The following is a 20,954-nucleotide window of genomic DNA, read 5'->3' as shown; positions in this document are numbered from 1 at the left end:
TGGCTGCTTTCAAGAGACTCTAGGGTCTTGTGGACCACCTTGACCAAGAGGGAGACTTCTTCCAAGAAAACTGGAGCCAGACTTCTTTAAAAGGAATAAAGAAAGACATGGAAATGGTAGCCTTTGTAGCCAGTGGCAGTGTCATCAAAATAATGCGGTGGAAAGGCTGCAGTCTGAGGTAGTAAACCAGTTTTCTCTGTGAATTTGGTCAGTAGCAAGTCTTTTCTTTAGCTCAGCATGTCCCAGGATTTTAATAACGTGAACTGGTTATGAGATGATAAGGGTGCCTAGAAGGGGAAATTGGTGTGTCTAAATAAGACCATCAGGTGAAAATTCTAAACAATCTTGAAGAGTGCAGACCGTGTCGGATGGATTTGTAATGGAATGAGGAATAAGTTAGTGGATCATTGTGTAGCAAGCTTTGAAGTGGAGCTGGTGAAAAGGTATCTGTCTCAATTTGGAGATCCCTGCAAACGCAAGCTCCATGTACCACCTTATTTACATATTGGTTCCTGAAATGCCACTTTGTCCTGGTTTAAAAAGGCATTGCCTGTTTGGTAAACTGGGTAGGCAAATGCAGGGGTGAAAAGTGCTAATTAAAACGCAGTGATGAATGCACAGAAAAGCTCTGGATCATTACCAGTGCCTTTTAAAAACAATTAAGAAATGTGGAAATGTGGGAAGTACAAGATTCGAGAATGTAAGAGAGGTTGCAATCTTACACCCTGCGCACCTGGGAATGACCTTGAGTTGAACTCCAGGAGCATTAGTTTCTGAACAGACCAGGATAGGATTGCACTGTTCGTATAGAAACATCTTTTGTCTTGAAATTGGGAAGCTACTTTGGTCTCTGACATTCTAGGAAGCATCTTAAATAGATAAGAATTGCAAAATTAAAAGCTTATTTTGAAATATAATAGTCAGAAGCATGTGCAGCCAAGAAAGGACCAAGAACTTAATTGTGGCGTAGTTCAAATAATTTCTGCTCATTTCAGCTTATCACTAAATGGATTATAAAACAATCCATTCCTTGGGTGTTCTTGCTGGCAGGATTTATTTTTCAGCTTCTTCCTGTATCCCTTTTCACTGCTTAGCTACCTACATAATGAAATGTTACAGTGATATCCCAGCTAGCTAGGCGGGCACGTAGTGCAGCATCTATCCCAATTTAGAAAATGAAGGGAGCGCTGGCATTGATGCTAAATGTGAATGTGTGCTGCTGGTTTGCGCCAGCCCTGGGGTCACTGGATGCCAGTGAGAAATTTGATCCTTCCATGTGTTCCTTGCAACAAAGCTGGATAATGCAGAGACAAGTGAGTTGCCCAGGAGGATATGTCTGTCTTTGTCAATGCCTGTGATAATCACAGCGCATCGAGCCAACACATGCTATGGTTCATATTGGGTCACGCTTGTGACTGGCAATCCACACAGCTGACTTAATATCATTTGCTCGTTGATAGATGTTTGCCCTGTGGATATACTATCTGCACTGTAGTTTCGCAGTGGAAATCAGGAAAGTAATAGAATCTAGAAGTTGGAGAGGAGGCTGTGTGTGTGTGTGTGTGTGTGTGTGATGTGTGTATGTTTGGCTCAGATTCAGATAAACAGTTTGTGCTACCAGGTGCCAGTCCGATGCATCCTGCTAGTGCAACAGGACTTTTGGCCCTCCCCACCCCCCAAAAATGCCTCCCCCAATTTGGCTCCAGTGTGTTGGGAGAACCCCAGAACAGCATGGGGGAAGAGGGGGGGAGAGATTGTTCATCTGTGAAGCTGAAATGCTTGCACTAATGAAACGAACATAATATTGCATCGTCAAATTCCTCCCTATGTAGGTTTGCATATTTAAAGGTGATGAGGAAATAGGAATGCACAGAACCGCAAGCGTTGCTTCATTAACCAAAAGTGAATTATTGCAGGGTCCAGTGCTTGTACACATTTCATTTAGTTATGTAAAATATTTTCACCCCACTCTTCAACTGAGAAGGCTCTCTGAGCAGCTTGCAAAAATCAATAATAAGACAGTCTCTGGCCTCAGGCTTACAATCTGAAAGACATGGAACACAAAGCAACAAAGAGGGGGGGGGGAGCATTCTAAAAAGCACCAGTGCTTAAAGCTACAGCTCTCACAAAGACCAGCTGAGTTGGAAACAGTTGCCTGATGGTATGGTTGCAGCTAGGTCAGTTTTGGGGAGGCATGCTACTGGCGGGGCCTGCCTAGTACATTTTGCTGCTATGGGCAAAATGCCCTGCCCCTGCCCTCCCAGCTGGGCTCCATGCCCTCTTGCCCTCCTTGCTCTTAAGAGCAGGGATTTCCAAGACGACCTCCCAATGTATGGCTGCCTTATTTCAAAGAGACAGAACTCCAGCTGGGACTCTCCAGTAGAGAGACTTTTTTTCCCCCTCCTTCTGAGGGAGCTGAGAACTCAGGGAGAATGAGATGGCTTCAGATTCCATTTCAGAGCTTCAATATTTTAAAAGTATGCCAGTACTAGCAATCCAATTGTTAACATTTCAGGGGCTGTCTCAAAACACTTCCTAAAGGTGAGGGTGTTTTGTTTTTTTAATCCACTAATAAACTGGCACTAATGAATGGATTTTATGCTTTCATGTTGTAATTGGTAGCCTGCACTCACTGGAAGTGGGAATACCCGGAACTGACTGACGTTATCAGTACAGGAGGTAGAAAATGTGCACACTGCTCCTGTCTACCAACAGGCATTAGCAAAGTGCTACCAAACAAAATCTCAGGCCTCCCATTCTCAGTTAACTTCGGAATAGCTTCTAGCAATTCAGTCTTATGACTGTCTACTTAGAAGCAAACTCTACTATGTTCAGTGGGGCTTATTCCCTGGTAAATGTGTATAAGATTTCCTCCTCACCTGGGAATTCAGTGTGACGTACTGTTGGGTAGGCAGACATGCATAGGACTGTACTGTAAATTGCTGAATTTGGAGAGTCTCCCATTTGAAAATTATGCTGAAGTTGTAACAGTGTGGTTTTTCGAAATGGAGACCTGCAAGTAAGTGGAGGAGTCTAGATCTGCCACCTACGCAGTATGCTTCACCCTGCTTCATCAAAAGGCCGCCTGTGTTGACTGGAGTCTCAGCAGAGCCAATGGAATAGCCCTGTTTCCTTTCTCTCTTCTGCTCTGCAGCTTTACTGCAAGGTACCACAAATATGTTCTTTGTCTTTCTCTCTTTCCCTCCCTACCTCCAACGATGCTGTGGTCATCAGCCTCTCTGTTTCTGTTTTGCAAACTAAGTTTAAAACCATTTCTGCATTCTCCCAATTATAATAATTTACCAGTTAGGGCCAAGTGAGTGCTTAGAGTCGCCTAAAGTGTATTAATGGCTGGTTTCTCGTTTCTTTTTCTTCCAGATGAACTGCTTCAAAAAGTGCAAAACTACTCAGATGATATCTTGGCAAATATGATCAGTGAGCCCAGAATCAGCTATGGAAATGATGCCCTCATGCCTTCCTTGACAGAGACTAAAACAACAGTTGAACTCCTTCCAGTCGATGGGGAAATCAGCCTAGATGACTTTCAGCCATGGCACCCCTTTGCAGTCGATTCAGTCCCAGCCAACACTGAAAACGAAGGTAATGTAAGATGACTTAAGAGTTTCTTGGATGGAGATGGTGTGGGATTGTAGCTGGATGTATTATGAGAAGGTCTTGGCCTCTCTGACGAAAGCAAAGAATGGTTCATTCTGAGTGATGAAAGGTCTGCCAGAAGCACTTGCCTTTCTTTTATTTTTTGATAGACTGCAAATGCATTGAGATTCAGAAGTTCACGTACTGCCTTGAAACAGAGAAGCTGTCAAAATTTAAGTGAGATGTCTGCCCCCACTAAAAAATTAATGTGGCGAACTTGTAGGAATTGGAAGCAAGTCAAAATAATAATGTCTAATTAAAAGGGGTGCTTTGAGCTGTTAATGAGTGAGACCTACTGCCATGGAGACTCTGTGGAAGTAGAATGTTGGGAATGTGTTACATCTAACGAGGTCATTGTCAGTAGTCTTATTTCAAAACTACTGCTCTTAAAGATTCTTTGATAAGTGATCAATACTGTTATATTCCTCCAAAGATTCCCCCCTCCCAAATAGCTAGGAAAGCATTGTGGTCTTTGTTGAACTTGCCATATGTACAGTTTCCTCTGTGTAAAGTAACAGGTAAAGTTGATAAATGGATAAACTTAATAATAATCAATTTTCTGGAAAGTCAGCTTTTATTTGGGTCTAGCCATATCAGAATCCTTTTTTTAAAAGGCGATCTTCTTGTTTTTAAGTGTCAAAAGGAATTCATCCAAGTAAAATGTGTACATCAGAAAGATCTGCAAGATTAATGTGGGGGATATGTGTTAACCTGTTATGTCTTTTTTGTTATTCCCCAAAGCAACATATATAAGAATATATGGCACTATACTGTATTTGATTTATTTGTTGCTAGTGAGACTCACAGGTAACTTCTGGATTAATGATGGCATAGAAGGTTGATGATTGCCTTACTGTGACATTTAAAAACTTCATATGCAGTTCCTTTATGTATTATAATGCATGCAAAAATGACATCAGTTACAGAAATTTGGCACTTCTTGAAAATTGTAATACAGTGTAGAAAGGAAGTGAAATGGTTTATGCTATTGTGAACTTTCCCTCCCTTCTCCCTGCAACCCCCCCCCCCAAATCTGCTCAATAGCACTAGTAGAAGTCCTTGTGCAACCAGGAGGACTTTGCTGGATACAGCTCAACACTACACAACAATAAAAAACATAAAAAGTAGCACAGTCAGTTGGGAGATTCTCCTTCAGAACAACCTGTGAAAATAGGCATTGTGTGACAGATCAGCTGTGCAGTGAGAAACTCCCATTTATTTTATTATGGATTGTGCTGAATTCGTGAGTTATATTCATTTTTTGATCTAACAGACTTTAGGGCACATACTGGCAAACCTGGGTACATAAACTTGATATTAGAAACCTGTGGCTTCACATTGCATTTGCCTGGTAAAGCTCAATAGGAAAAATAGCTCGCCACCCCCACTTAAAGAATATTTAAGAGATGTGGATTGTATCCAAAAACTTTCTAACTTAGTCTAGAGGGCCCTTTTCTTCCTCTGCTTTCCTGACAGCTGCCCCTGTTTTACCTTTCCACTTCATTGGTGTGCATTCAGCAGTGCTACAGAGGTTACCTTTGCACATTCAAGAGAAAACCTTCGTTTGGTCCTCTTAATGCAATACACAAATGTGGTTTTGCTGCCTAAATAAATAAGTGTCATAAATGCAGAACTTGCAGCAACTTCACTGTTTTGTTTTGTTTTCAGAGGTACACATTAAGATGCTTTAAGTGAACACCAAACTAAAAATGTGAAGTTTGAATGCGACCAACATATGCTTGCATGAATAGTATTGTATACAGTATCCCTGAGTGCCAGTGCAGTATATTAGAGTGTCAGACTAGAACCTGGGAAACCCACTTCACCATGAAACTTACTGGCTGACCTTGAGCAAGTCACTGCCTCTCAGACTCACCTGCCTCACAGGGTTTCCATGAGGATAAAATGTGGAAGATGAGTTATGTATGCCACCTTGAGCTTCTCGGAGGAAAGGTGCAATAAAATGGAAATTAGTCTGTCTATAATAAAACATAGATGCAGTCACCAAGGGCTGGTTGGCTGCAGATCTATCCTTAGTGTACACTATAAGGCAACCTGGGCTTTGACTCTGTGCTGTTTATGAAATAGCCTTCACTGCATTCTACTAATGGAAGCTTAGCATTCCTTTAGCATTTCTGGCTCCTGCATATGTCGGTTTGAGAGACTGTGTCTCCTCTAGCATGGAAAAGGGACAAGGAGTATCGTGTTTTTGAGTTTTTCTCATTATGCAGCTGTGGGGTGTTCTGCTTGGATTGAATGAGTGTGTGACAGGTTAGCTGGTAAGTCCACCTGCTTCCACAAACATAAATCACTGCTAAGCATGTTGTGAGGGGGTGTGAGGAAATCCATGCAGATTGTCTTACTCATGTCAGAGGGTTGTGGCTTTTCAGGAGGATCATTATTTTAGAAAATCTAGTTACAATACCTAGCATACAAAGATCTGTGTTGGCAATACCTTTTGTACTTGGCTATGTTCATTGGATAAGTGGCTTTCCTTCCAACATGGCATTCAAAGTGGTGGTGATATTTGTTTTGAAATATGATTCTTCCATGTTTTGTTGTGTGTCGTTCCCCACCCCCCACCCCCAATTTTGTGTATTTATTTGAACGAATATGCTATACCTAAACTGGATAACAACCTGCTTTTCAAAATAAAGTTTAAGAAACTTAGTGAAATTAGTTTAATTTCCCTATTTCAAAAACTTTACTCTGTGCCTAGTTAAATAAAGAGTCTTATTCTCATTCAAAACACAGTCAGGAAAAAAATCCAGGAAAGAGAGATTCAGTAGTAAGATGCAGCCAACAATGAGAATCCCTATTGCAATATCTTGGCTCATAGATGGTGTACAGAAGGTATTGCTGGCAAAGTTATCGTTGATGTTCAGATACGCTCAGACTCATGGCTTTCTGCATCAGCAGCTAGAGTCCTGCATTCTGTCATTTGTCAGTATTTATATTCCACTTTCTGGAGACTTTCAGGTGGAAGTTTTGTACCATATTAGAGAGTGATGTGCTTCTGCAGAATTGGTCTCTTCCATTTGTCACACAATTCCTCAAAGCTTGTTTCAGGGAACATGCACTTAATATTAAAGAATAAAGCATTTCTACAATTCAGAAGTTCCCTGTCCTTTTCATCTCCTTTTTTAAGACACAAGACGCTGTGACTATATAAGAGATAAATGTTTATCCCCTAAGTTTCCCTCAGTTATTTTGAGAGAAGCCAGACTGCCGCATAACTTGCCTTTAAAGTTATAGTGTTCAGTGGTGTTTAAAATGTAACCATTCTTCTAAAGGGGAAGGGGAAGGACGGGGTTAAGAGGTGAGAAGCAGCCGTTTTTGCGTGATATTTATGTTACAGAGTTCTAAGCAAAAGGTAGGTGGGGTTTTCAAGGACTGAAGAAGACTTTCTTCTTCTCCAATAGATGGAGAACATTAGACTCTGTTTGTGGTTTGTGATATGTAAAGTAACCAGAAATGGATGGACGTGATAGTTCCTGTCCCTTTACTTTCATTTCCAGGATTAATTTAAAGCAGATCTTTTCCAACTGTTGGCTTACGTTACTTTGTTTATGGCATATAACTTTCCTGCACTGTCCCAGGCAAAACCAAAGGCAACTTATTTTGGAAGCTTTTGTTTATTTTTATTTTTTTATTTGCTCTTTTTCTTTCCTATTTGTTTATTTCTTGGCTGCACGTGCCCAGTTGAGCCAGTTGATGCCCGCCCAGCTGCAGACAGAGGACTCACCACACGACCAGGTATATAATTTGCATGGCTTTTACCTAACCTGTGTTTGCCCTGCATGTTCATCTTTGGCTTCAGCTGAATGAATCACCTTTTCTTTGTAATACTCCTCTGCTGAGCTCTTGCGTCTTCTCATAGACATGATTTAGAACTCAGTAACTTCCTGCCAACTCTTGAATGAGGTCATTTTGCTGAAACATGTCTGCCTGGCCCATAAAATAATAATTTATTCCAAGAATATGCTGGAATTAAAAGAGAAGCGGTTAGATGATTTGTGAACTCCTTTTCCCATTTATATATATTTTCCTTGTAACTTGAACATCAGGCAGTGCCATGGGGGCATTCAAAGTGTGTGTGTGTGTGTGTGTTGTGTGATGTATCTTTCTGCATGAAAAATAAATACTTTGTTTTGGAAATTGAAAATGTTAAAGTCATCAAATATATGAGCTTTAGGTAAAGAGCCAGGCAATGGTAACTTTTAATTTTGGGGGCTTCATTGCAGTATATTTAGTTCAGAATGGTGGGAGGGGGGAGGGCGAGCCCAGTGACTTCTAACAAAGATAATGAATGCATTCTCCTTCAGAAGTGCTTTAACAATGTCTAGACAGGTTTCTAGATATAGACATTACAGTAACCTTGCTGGCTGGTAGAAATACAAGTATCTGTAATGCCCCAATCTAGTGTGCATATTCAGAGTGCATATAATAGTTATTCTCATCAGCAAGCCCAGTTTGCACATTACACTAAGCCCAAGCCATAGCTTAGCAAGATCAAGCAAGCAAATACCAAGGTTTGTTCATGGTTTGTTTGGGAGAGAATAACCCTGAATCCACGTTTGGCCATAATGCTAAACTAGATCGTGGCTGAGATGTGGGTAGTGTGGCATATGCAGGACTTGTTTTCGATCTGGGTTCCCACATTATTGCTTGTTCTTTCTAAATTTGGCTTGTCGTAACATGCAAATGAAGGGACGCAGGTGGCGCTGTGGGTTAAACCACAGAGCCTAGGACTTGCCGATCAGAAGATCGGCGGTTCGAATCCCCACAACAGGGTGAGCTCCCGTTGCTCGGTCCCTGCTCCTGCCATCCTAGCAGTTCGAAAGCACGTCAAAGTGCAAGTAGATAAATAGGTACCACTCCTGCGGGAAGGTAAACGTCGTTTCCGTGCGCTGCTGTGGTTCGCCAGAAGCGGCTTAGTCATGCTGGCAATATGACCAGGAAGCTGTACGCCGGCTCCCTCGGCCAATAAAGTGAGATGAGCGCCGCAACCCCAGAGTCAGCCACGACTGGACCTAATGGTTAGGGGTCCCTTTACCTTTACCTAACATGCAAATGACGCCTCGCCCTTTATTCTTGTTAGTAATGGAGACTGTAATCTGCACTAGTGAGTGTGCCTAGGGAATTAGTGGGTGGTAGATATTCTGTACCATGTAACATAGGGTGCAGAGGAGTTTCTTTTGTATTGAATTAATGCTAGAACAACACATTCACTCACAAGACACTATGAAATGGCAAGTTCAATTATATGTACCATGCCTTTCCCCAGACATCTGTACGGAATCACATTTTGTTGTTGTTGTTGTTGTTGGGACCATAAGCAAAAGAAATGTCACCAGTTGTTTTCCCAGACTTCGGAAGCAACAACAAATTAATGTACAACGCTAAAGTCTAAATAAGCACACTCCAAAGATTAGCCTCCATCTGCCAAAAGGGCAATCAATTTGCAGCTCTCTGCTCAGTGTTTTCTCTCATTACTTGTGCAATGACACATCATATTTCTGGTTTGTAGCTCACTGTCACCTGTCCTGCACCGGAGTGCTCAGAAAGGCTTCATTAAATGTAATGGCATCCTTAGAAGACAGGGAATCTCTGTCTATTCAGTTGTCTGGTTACATGACTTGCCGGGCCTTGCTTTTATCACAAAGACCAAGTCTTGCTTATCACCAAAATTACATCACTCTAGAACAGAAGTAGCTTATTAGCCTTTCTAAATAGAACCTGATAAATCACAGAATGCCTGAGTTACTTGCCTATTCAATTGATGACACTACACACGTGGAAAAACAAGTGATGTTACTATTGCCTATCTAAAATGCAGCTTAGTGATTATGCTTTTGCCTCTGCACCCACTTCTTGCCTTTAGTCATCATCACATATGTCAAAGGAATCTATTCTTGTCTCTCTCTTTCCCCAAAGTTTTGTGTGCGAAGAAATAGAACATTATGACATAGCATCCATACAGTCATCTGTCTAGCAGAAAGAAATGCCTTGCCTTGTAGATGATAGTGGGCTGTTTTGATACTGTGTTTTCCTACCCAAAGGTCTCCTGTACATTATGAATTTTAACTTATTACTGCTGGATTATTATTTTTGTCCTGCAAACCAGTGCTAAGAAAATGTATGCTTGCAAGCACAGTACAGTTCATTACAGTTCATGACTCTGTAGTAATCCTTAAGGTGGCCCAATACTATGAAGAGGACAGGTCTTCTGCACCTTAACAAAGGAATTTCAGCTGGTATAGCTTACATGACCAGCTACACCTGCTGAAATCCCCCTCCATATGACTTATTAAAGGTACAGGAGCCCTGTTTGTCTTCTGCATCTGGCCACACTAGTCATTCTACCAGAGGTTCCTGCAGATTTAGCATAATGGGAATGAGCACATTGCAGTTAACTCAGTGCCACTTGCAAAGAGAATAATCCAAAACCGTTCCAATTCTTGCTTCAAAATGTGGTTTCAGATCAAGTCCAGCAGCCACAGTCACATTTAGTTCACAGGCCTTCCTCACAAAAACCCGGCTAATTAATGCTTTTATAGTAAAAATTCTGAAATTGCTGCTCTCTTGCAATTGATTGCTAGTGGTGGCAACCCCTTTAATCTATCTGGCTTTTCCTGGAAGGAAAAGAAATATTTGGTTGATGTGTCAACATAAGGACATTTTCCAGCTTCTGTTTCAAGGGAAACCTCCATTGGAGCCATAGGGGCTTCCCTTGAAATGTAAATAGTTTGAGAGGGAGATGTGTGAGAATCATTGCAAGGTGGGAAAAGAGTTCAACTTCCGTAACCTGTTGTCCAGAGACTGCTGGTAACAAAAAAAATGCCATGCAATTAATGTATTATCGCTAGTTACACAGGAAGTACACTTGTAGAAGCAAGAACCCCTCTAATATAGTGTAATCACTCTGATGTAATGTCCAAAGAGGGCAGTGGTCCCAAGGTTAGATCTGTGTGCTTCAGAGTTAATCTGTGGCATCTGGATCTCACTGTGCAGCTACGCAGTTAGAGTTAAATAATTCAGCAAATCAATTCTTCCTGGTGTTAAAACCAGTGGGTTCCTCACACAAGAATAAAACGGAAAGTGCGATATTTTGCAGGTTTGCCATCTTTTCACATTCCGAAATAAAAGTGCTAGGTTATGAAAGCATATTAGGGCATAGCTAGTTTCCATGAAGAGTTTGCGTGACATATGTTTAGCAGTTGTACTGATTCATACCAAAGAGAGAAATGGGCTGTGTGTGTGTTTTTCTCCCCTCTTGGGCTTTGTCCAAACCTTCATTTATGGAAGTTGGCTGGTTTCCATAATTCACAGTAGCATGCCAGTAGCAAGATGTCTGCATATTTGGCTACCATTTTATAACTTAAGTCTGAAGCACTTTATGCGCAAACAACATACGGCATTCCAGTGTCTGGAATGATTAATTGCTTTTTGTGAGATACGCACTTAACAAGCTGCATGTGTGACAAGCCCATGGTATGCCTTATGGAAAGAGACCTAGGAGATTGCATTTGAGAGAGTGGAATTAAAATTTCAGAGATTTCATAGGAATCTTACTGAAATTTTTAGCTTCCAAATTTTGTTTGGAAGCTCTGCTATTTACAGTCTCAAGGATGTACACTTTTCCAGAAAGAGTTGTACTCTTAAATCATGCAAGCTTTTCTTAGAAAAAATTACAGTCCTAGATGCACGATTGTATTACATATAGCTAAAATGTTCAGGAAGATGAACATATATGCACTTTAGCCAATTTCCAGTACTGTTATCAAATATGCCAATTTTATAGCACAATGACTTCTTCGATAATTTGTGGGGCAGAAATATTTTTCAGTGATCTTGTATTATTTGCTATAACTTGAAAGAGAATTTTTACAACAATTCAAAAGGATGTTTGGTTCAATTGACTAGTAGGGTGTCCCTTAAACTGTGAATGCCCAGAGACTGGCAGCAATCTGCCAGGAATTAAATTGGTATTAGTAGCCTGTGCTATTAATAACTACAGCTGGCAATTTTCAGATGCAGGAATTCTAGGCTAGATGAATTGCAGGTCTCATCCCAGTATGGTTGCTGTTTCGCCATTTACTTAGATAGTTTTGAGTGGGTGTCTACATTTTAGAAGTGAAGGGCAATATGCGTTGTCTTTCTATTAAGCAAACAACCTTTGGCTGACTTGTGCAAGTATACCTGAGATAATGCGACCAATTTTTAAAAAAAATATGAACTGCTTGCACATCTAGACTTCAGTGTGTATGCCACAAATACAGCTACAACAAAGGCAGGTTCTCAAACAAGCTGTGGGTGTGGATCTGACACTGACACACACCCCGTTGCTGTCCTGTATTTAGAAATGGGGCAGCCACAACATGGTGCAGCAAGCATGTCTGCCATCACACTAGGCCTAGTAGGTGGGACCCTCTGTTTCCTTCTCCTTTGGCGCTTCCTAGATCTGGGTGATGGTGGAAGTGGCTCTGCCTCCTGAGAGGCAGCTGGGACTGGAGGAACATCCCCTTTGGGGAAGGCAGAGTGCGGGAGGCAGTGGAATAGGCATCATGGCAGTGTCAGAGAGAGGCTCTGACAGCTGTGGAGAGAGCTTGCGGTTCTCATCGCGGACATGACTAAAACAGCAAAGATCTTCACTATCCAGCTGCCCCAGTCTTGGCAGAGACCCCCACATCCCACTCGGTTCTCCTGCATTTTCCTCACTCAGCCAGCCCATCATAAATATCTCCCTTTTTTTGCAAGCCACCCTACCCCTATTCATGATTGACTTGCACATAAGGCATAAGCCTGTGTAGTGGGGCTGTGCCCTAGCCCCGCCCTTGGCATCAGATCATCTTCTTTCAACAACTCAGTTGCTGCAGCTCGTGAGTAGGGTCTTTAGGCACCTTGGACCCCTAATTGTACAGAGCCCCTGCATGTAAGCAAGAGCTCCTTTGCAGACAACTACACAACATGCAGTTATTGAAAGAAGGCCTGATGGTGGGGTGGAATTGGAAGTGCAGCCCTGCCCCACATCTCTATGCTTCTGCCCTGTGCGGAAGTAGCACAGGACCAAGGCTGTGAAACAATCGCCATGCTTTGTTCTTTAAAGAATCTCTTTCCTCCTTGGCTATCGAAGAAAGTGCATTGCTTGTCTCTCAGTAAGTAGTAGAAAAATAGCAATTGCTTGGTTTTGTTCTTGCTCCCCACCCTTTTTTTAAAGTAGCATCTTCTTCCATTATCTCACCATGCACACTTTCATTAGAGGCTTCTTCATATGTGTGTCTTGCACTCATGATTGTTGGCAGCAGTGGTGGAGGGTACACATAGAGCTAATCAAAAACTGGCGCCTGTTTGTCTCTCTCTCTCTTTGGCCTGATATAGGCTCTGGATTGACCAATGTCAAAACAGAAGAGACTGCAGAGCTAAAGATGGATGCAGAGTACAGACATGATTCAGGATACGAAGTACATCATCAGAAACTGGTGAGTGCGCCCTCTTTCCTTAAACTGGATCCTGCTCTATTCTCCTTAAGACTAATTTTATTTTACTCTAACTTTGTTCATGAAAATAGCTTGGGGATGTTTCCAATTTCTGTGACTATTGAAATCCTTGTCCTTGGAACCCACAAGATCTTTCATTCACCAATAGTGAAATACTGTGCATATTCTTTTAACGCATTGGGCATCTGCTTATAAATAGCTGCAACTCAGGGGACGCCACTCCTTTATATGTGACTGAGGCAAGGCCACATATACAGGGACGGATCTGTTGTCATCATCCCTAATTTGGCCTTTCAATACAGGGTTTGTCAATCTAAAGGTATAATTTAGAAGAAGCTTTGAGCCCTGTTACATCTCAAGAACTGAGCAAGAAGTGGAAAGAGGGGAAAGGAATGCCAGAAACACAAAAGAAAGCAGGAGGAAAGGTGGGGGGGAATTCCCTAAAATCCTTTGTTAGGGAGCCGGAAGAAAAAGCAAATGCTGCTGCTTTACTTCCGTAAATGGCAGTTCACAAAGATTTCCTTGTTCCACCTGCCCAGAGCTGTTCCCCATATCCAGAGCTGTCCTTTCTTCCTTCTGGCTTCCCAATATATTATAACAACCAAGGAAGCACTTTGATCATTACATTTTTAAAAACAAAAATTAAGCCTATGAATATTGGTTTAACTTTTTTATTGGCACAAAATGAACTGATTTGACCTAAGCAATTTGAAACATTTCTTGTATAGCTGGAACTTGAACTAAAGCCAAATGTGAATCAACCCAGAATATATCCTGGTCATTCTCTGTGTCTGAAATGGCCTTCTTGCTTTCTTAAGGAATAAAGTGTACTGGAGTATTTGACTTCAGATACTGAAACTTGAAAGGTTTTCTTTTTGGAACGTATTCTTGAAGCTAAATGGTGCTGAAAATTAAAATTAGCGTGGGAATCCAGTTTGCATTAGGGATAGATAATAGGGATAGATAAATAAATCATCATCATCATCATCATCATCATCAGCTCTTAGATTCTGGGGATCAAAAATTCCCAGTGCTGGAAAAAAAAATCCAAAATGCATTAGCTCTCCTGTGTAAAATGCTAGCCTGCAAGGCTCACAAGAGTTAGCATGTTTATGAGTCATTTAAGGGAGGACTTGTTTTGAAAAGGCGTGGGGAGAGGAGGGAAAGTGTATTTCAGTTCATTTACTTCTATTTTATTCTCTTTTAATTATATGGGAGCTAGTATGCAATGGGGAACAACACTAAAAAGAGAATTTAAACCTGTTTCCTCCCCCTACTGTGCTGGGGTGTGTGTGCAATTCAAACAGAATTGCATTGTGCAGTTTTAAAAACAAACACTCTTCTTGAAGGCACAATACTGTTCAGTAACAACCCTCAATATAAATAAATTAATCTGTGTGTTTTTGTTTCTATTCTACACCAGTTTTGTTTTTGTTTTAATCATAGTGCAGGGTAGGGAGTAAGTAGAAGAATAGCACTGAAACCTAAATCTCTTATGAAATAAATAAAATAAAAATAAAAATTTGTCCAGTAGCACCTTGGAGACCAACCAAGTTTGTTCTAGGTCTAAATCTCTTATGATTATTGATAGGTCTGTGTTGTTGTTCTTTGGCAATCTGGTTAACCTTGCAGTTCAGTACCTAAGCTCAGCATACTCTCAGCACATTATAGGCTTATCTTTGGAACCGATTTTCTCTACTGTCATAGGTGCCTGTGGCTCCACAAGAGTGGCCCTCATCCTAATTGATGGTCACACAGTTGAGGGTTTTGTCAGATTGGGAAGTAGAAATTTCCTCACCAACTTCCTTAATGGTCCATCACCTTTGGACAGGATCCCGATGGTCTGCAATGAAGACTCTGGCAGTTGAGAATAGCCCTTGTTTGACGTGTGTAGTGCCAGAAAAGAGGCTGACATAGGAGAAAGTTTTTGGATTCTTGTTCAGTCTCTTTTGGTGACTTTTGAGAGTGAACAGATTGAGTTCTTCATTGTGAGCCTGTGTGGGAAGAAGGCCTGGGGAGCTCCCTTCTTCGGACCTGGGTTCCTCCTACAATGCAGCTAGGAATGGACGGACCATTTCAGTTTCCATATCTTAAGTTCAGTTCTCCCTGCTTCCACATCAATTTGCAAAGCCTGGGTGAGAATTGGTGTGCATGTTGGCGTGCCCTTCTCTTAATAGACACAATTTTGCAAGCAGTTTCTCCTAATGTTATGTGTCTTGAATGTTGTTTAAACAGACACACTTGTTTTTCTTTACGCTTGCTCTGATATATGCTTCTTTGTATGTATTGCCTGGCTGGAGAAATGCATTACAAAATGGGGAGAAATGTGCTTTTTGAAGGATAGATGGGTTTGGTTTGGTTTACGTATTGTTCCATGAGGTGCAAACTAGGTAGGTTCATATTAAAATGCAAGCTGAACAAATTTCTTTTCCCACTTCCCCATCCACATCCTAATACCAGCTTTGTGGCTCCAGGTTATCCCAACTTCACATGTGCATTTCTGTGTGTTGCAGATGAGAGGCTAGCAGTTTCAGATTCTATTCTCCCATGTTACACGAAGAGAAACCGTAATACTAATTTACCTCTTAAAGGGAAACAAAGTTTAGGTATTTTCTTGAGCACTGCTCAGAAACCATTGGATTGTCGAGAGAATTTTTCTTTTGTTTGGCAAGGTGTAAAATGCACAAGTAACAAGTTGCCTAACTCAGTAACTAACTTGCCTTTTTTTTTTATTTTAGGTATTCTTTGCTGAAGATGTAGGTTCGAACAAAGGCGCCATCATTGGACTAATGGTGGGAGGTGTTGTCATTGCTACAGTAATTGTCATCACTTTGGTGATGCTAAAGAAGAAACAATATACCTCTATCCATCATGGTGTAGTGGAGGTAAGTGAAAGTTACTAATAATTATTCTGTGAATGGACAATAGCCAGTGGCGTAGCGTGGGTTGTCAGCACCCGGGGCAAGGCAAGTAATTTGCGCCCCCTAACCCGTGGATTTTAGCAGGGGGCAGAGAGCTGCGAGTGCGAGCGCCCCCCCCCCCAGATGTTGCGCCCGGTGCGGCCGGCCCCCCCTGCACCCCCACGCTACGCCACTGACAATAGCAGCCAAACAGAGCTTATTCCCTTCTATGAAGTCAACTGGATTGCTCCATTTTCAGACTGGATTTTGTTTTCCAGTTGCAAAACCAGTTTGGCTTATGGAGGGGGTGGGGCGCAGGGGAAATAATACTGTGAGTCTGATTTCAAATTGTAATTATAAAATTATATCAAATGCTGCTGCGGTGACAGAACAGACTCCCCCTTTCTCTCTTTTTCCCTGTGGTCATCCATGTACCATGAAAATCTGCTCCAAAGACCTTGGGGGGCTCTCTGAAGCAATTGGGGGGCACTGCAGTGGGTAGGATAGGAGGGGACAGTTCTGTAACATGACTGGAACTTTGCTCTCACAGCATTAGATACAAACATGAAGCCATAACTAGTTTTGTGGTGTGGTTTACATGGTCCCTGTTCCCAGGTCCCAAGGATATGCTGGAGAACTCTGTTGAGTGACATGCTAACTTTTGCATCTGCAGGGGGAAAAACATTAAGGGATGTTTAAATGGGAACAATTCAAGCAATTGGCCTGTAGACAGTCTCAAACCCCAGCTACAGCTAATGGGTTGAAAGCAGAATGTGACCGATCCATACCAAGTCTGTAGAGTGTTATGGATTATTTCATTATGAACTGATAGGTAAGGCAGAACAAGAGCTGAAGATTGTCAATATAGATTTGTTCAAGCTGCTCCTGAGCACATTCTTATGTAGGGGATTTGAGCGTAGCGCTGGGAAGCCGAGACATTCTCTAAGGACACCCAAAACTTGATGGATTGGAATGGCTAATATAGCTAGGCTGAGCATTCCTCTGCTTCTTGAAAAAGCTTAAAGGGGGGGGGACCCCACGTTCTATCAACGGCAGGTTTTGGACCTTCTTCAAAATGTAAGAATTGTTCTCATTTTCCTAGTGTGGAAATGGGAGGGGGTCAGTGGGGACATGGAGCCTTTTGTCTTAGGTAGAATACAATTTCTGGTTGTGCCAGAAGTGGTTGAGTCATGCTGGCCACATGACCCGGAAAGCTGGCTCCCTCAGCCTGAAGCGAAATGAGCTCCGCAACCCCATAGTCACCTTTGACTGAACTTAACCGTCCAGGGATCTCTTATTACAAAATTTAAAAATAAAGCTGATAAAGGCATATGTAGAATACATAGCAGAAGTACAGATACCTGCTCTATTTCAGCAGTTAGTGAGAGTATCAGTTGTGCTAAGTATGCAGAAATTACTTTCCCAGAGCAGGATTTCTTTTTGAATTAATGAACATTTGAAGCAGCTGTGGGGAACCTTTAGCCCTCCATATGTTGCTGGACTCTCATTCTTATCAGCCGGGAGCTGGCCAACGGCCAGGGATGATGGGAGTTGTTGTTCAGCAGCATCTGGAGGGCCAAAGGTTCCCCACACCTGATCTGAAGACTGCTGAGACGATAGAATTTCGCATGATCGCAATGTCATTTTTTGTGAGCAATAAAAAGTAACCCTTGAGCAGTATATTCTCTGCAGTGCTTCACTATAACTGCTGCATTTTTTTCTATGGACACCAAGAATGCCTATTCTAGTGGGAATGTATGCAAGTGACTATAGAAATTAGACTTTTCTTAAAGTTAAATGTTAGGAATTAATTGGTGGTGCCTTTTGGGCCATTTGCCGCATTTTATTTTATATTGTTGTGATTTTGCTCTTTTATTACTTAATATGAATAAAGGTAAAGGGACCCCTGACCATTAGGTTCAGTCGTGACCGACTCTGGGGTTGTGGTGCTCATCTCACTTTATTGGCCGAGGGAGCCGGCGTGCAGCTTCCGGGTCATGTGGGCAACATGACTAAGCTGCTTCTGGCGAACTAGAGCAGTGCATGGAAACACCGTTTACCTTCCCACTGGAGCGGTACCTATTCATCTACTTGCACTTTGATGTGCTTACGAACTGCTAGGTTGACAGGAGCAGGGACCGAGGAACGGGAGCTCAACCCGTCGCGGGGATTCGAACCGCCGACCTTCTGATCAGCAAGTCCTAGGCTCTGTGGTTTAACCCACAGCACCACCCACGTCCCACTTAATATGAATACTATCCTTTTAAAACAAGTTTAATGAATCCAGTTCAAATGAATGAGACTCTTAATCTCAGGTTTGTGGTTTCAAGTCCCACATTGGGCAAAAGATTCCTGCACTGCAGGGTGTTGGACTAGAAGACCCTTGTGGTCTCTTCCAACTCTACAATCAGTGATTCTGTGAACCAAACTAACATAGTTGATAAGGTACCTCAGTTCAGCTGTAACATGCAGCATATAAATCCTTTTATAAATAAAAAGATATGTTTAGAACAGAGAGTTTGCACCCACTCTTCTTCTGCATTTGTGAACATGCAAGGGGACAGCAGCATCAAGCGGTTGGCAGCATGCATACACTCTTGGTGTGCTTCACACACGAAGGACTCCTCAAAACTTAACCCAGGCATAGGCAACTCGCCCTCCAGATGTTTTGAGACTACAATTCCCATCATCCCTGACCACTGGGCCTGTTAGCTAGGGATGATGGGAGTTGTAGTCCCAAAACATCTGGAGGGGCGAGTTTACCTATGCCTGACTTAACCTCAAGATGAGCCCCTGCTGGATCATGGCAGAAGCCCATGAAGTCCAGTATCCTGTTCTCCCTCACATTGCCGTTTCACAATGGCACTGAGTGTGTAGCTCCCAGAATACACATCGGCATTGGTGTCTATTGCTAATCTGTGAGATTCTGTGACTGGGCACCATGGTATGTACAGTCAATGTACACACCTACTGCCTCTCCCCACCAAACACACACATCTAGAGTCTTTCAGCATGACTTGTGAAAGAGGTTGCTCCTGCAAACTGTCAGGACACGGATCCTCAGCAGAGACCCTGGTCTGCTGGCTTCGAAACATAGAAAGATTTTTGATACTGAGTCAGACAATTGGTCCATCTCTTTTCTACGATAACAGGCAGGGTTTCAGGCAGTGTTCTTTTCAGCCCTACCTAGAGATGCTGGGGAACCCAGGACGTTCTGCTTGCAAAGCAGATGCTTTACCACTGAGCTACAGCCACTGAGCTTCAAAGAGCTGACCAGGAGGTGTGGGAGGGGGGACAACCCTATTTCTTCCATTTACACTGTCAACGTGAAAGTTGTGTGCTGCCCGTGTGGGACCATGACTCTGGTCTTCCTTCTACCTACCTTAGGTGGACGCCGCAGTGACACCAGAGGAACGCCACCTGTCCAAGATGCAACAAAATGGCTACGAGAATCCAACCTACAAGTTCTTTGAACAGATGCAGAACTAGAACACCACAGCAGCCTCATGAGTTGGACAGCAAAATGATTGCTTCACTGCCCATTGGTGTTCAGTTAGAGAATAATGTGGAAACAAGCAAGAACGAACAAACACTTTGTTTTATTATTTACTCATTATCGCCTTTTGACAGCTGTGCTGTAACACAAGTAGATGCCTGAACTTGAATTATAAAATCAGTAATGTATTCTTCTCTCTCTTTACATTTCAGTCTTTACACTACATTATTAATGAATGTTTTTTGTGTACTGTAAAGTTTAGCTGTACTTAACTAGTGCATGAATAGCTTCTTTCCCGATTATTTATCATATAGCTCCTTTAGCCAGTTGTATATTATTCTTGTGATTTGTGAAGGGGGGAAATTAAGTCCTAATTGAAATATGCTTTAAGAATCGATGGGGGATGCTTTCTGTGTATGTGGGGTTGAGCTGCTTCTCTTCGCTGAGTTTTCCTTTTTCTGATCACTATGCATTTTAAGGTCAAGATGAATTTTTCTTCTTTCTTTTTTTAGAAAAGTATTCCAGATGAGTTGAAATTATTTTCCTCTGCAGTTGCATTTTATTGTACAGGTTGTTGCTTCTGCTGTATTAGTGATGTAGAAATCATGGGAATACACGTTTGTTTCTTTGTGCCTGTTTTATGTGCACACCTTAGGCATTAAGGGGATGAACTTTCCTTTCCCATGTATCTTTTCATATTTTAAAAAAATAAAAGGAATCCTTGTTAATTGTGAGCACTTTTATAGGGGGGCGGGGGGGAAGTGCCTGCTGGTTGAAAAATTAACAGGGATCCTACAAGCGTTTCTGCAGGATGATTGTACAGAATCATTGCTTATGAATTGATAGCTTTCTACACTGTGTTACATAAATAAATTACAAATAAAACCAATGGGCAAGAGTTTTATTTGAATGAAGAACTAAGTATTTTGGGGGTGACTTTAACAGTGACCATCAAATGTTCAGACGTAGAGGGTTGGGTGGTGGTTGGTTTTTGTTCTTTTTCTTCCTTTCCAAGTAGACCTGATTCATAGATTTCCCATTTTGAATATAGTGGAACAAAACAGCGGTGGGTGAGAGGGCTGTTTGCTTGGGCATGCCTTCCCTCTAAAATGTCTTTTTTTTTCAGTTTGTATAATGGTGTTTTAATGTAAATAAATACATTCCTGGAGGAGCTCCATTGTAGTGGTGTGAGTCTGTAGCAGTTACCTTGAATTTTCTGCTTGATGGTTTGTATAGGTTGTACATTCATTACAGAATTCAGTACTCGGGCTTCTCCAACAAGCGTAGAAAGCAGGAAACTGTTCGCTGAATGGCACTCTTCTGTTAGAACTTGTGCAGCGCTATTGGTTTCCTATTGAAATTGGAAATGCAATGGCTTGTCCTACTGCTCACTGTCAGGTCATT

General features: G+C 41.9%; 1 protein-coding gene across 4 annotated transcripts in view; it reads left to right on the top strand.

Annotated features, from left to right (window-relative positions):
• The window catches only part of APP (amyloid beta precursor protein), a 140,532-nt gene extending 119,811 nt beyond the window's left edge, over positions 1 to 20,721 (top strand). For 2 of the 4 annotated variants that reach the window (XM_083438612.1, XM_083438614.1), the window contains 5 exons: positions 3,379 to 3,600; positions 7,357 to 7,410; positions 13,036 to 13,136; positions 15,893 to 16,039; positions 19,442 to 20,721. In XM_083438612.1, the coding sequence (XP_083294738.1) occupies positions 3,379 to 3,600; positions 7,357 to 7,410; positions 13,036 to 13,136; positions 15,893 to 16,039; positions 19,442 to 19,543 (626 nt within the window). In that variant the 3' untranslated portion in view covers positions 19,544 to 20,721. The remainder of the gene's footprint in view (positions 1 to 3,378; positions 3,601 to 7,356; positions 7,411 to 13,035; positions 13,137 to 15,892; positions 16,040 to 19,441) is intronic. The other 2 variants (XM_083438613.1, XM_083438615.1) reach the window with 1 other exon arrangement.
• Positions 20,722 to 20,954: the final 233 nt, after the last annotated feature.

This window comes from Podarcis tiliguerta (assembly GCF_965153285.1).
Source record: "Podarcis tiliguerta genome assembly, chromosome: 4".
In the NCBI taxonomy this organism is placed as follows: domain Eukaryota; kingdom Metazoa; phylum Chordata; class Lepidosauria; order Squamata; family Lacertidae; genus Podarcis; species Podarcis tiliguerta.
Note: the sequence above shows the minus strand (reverse complement) of the source record. Positions and strands in the feature narration are given on the sequence as shown.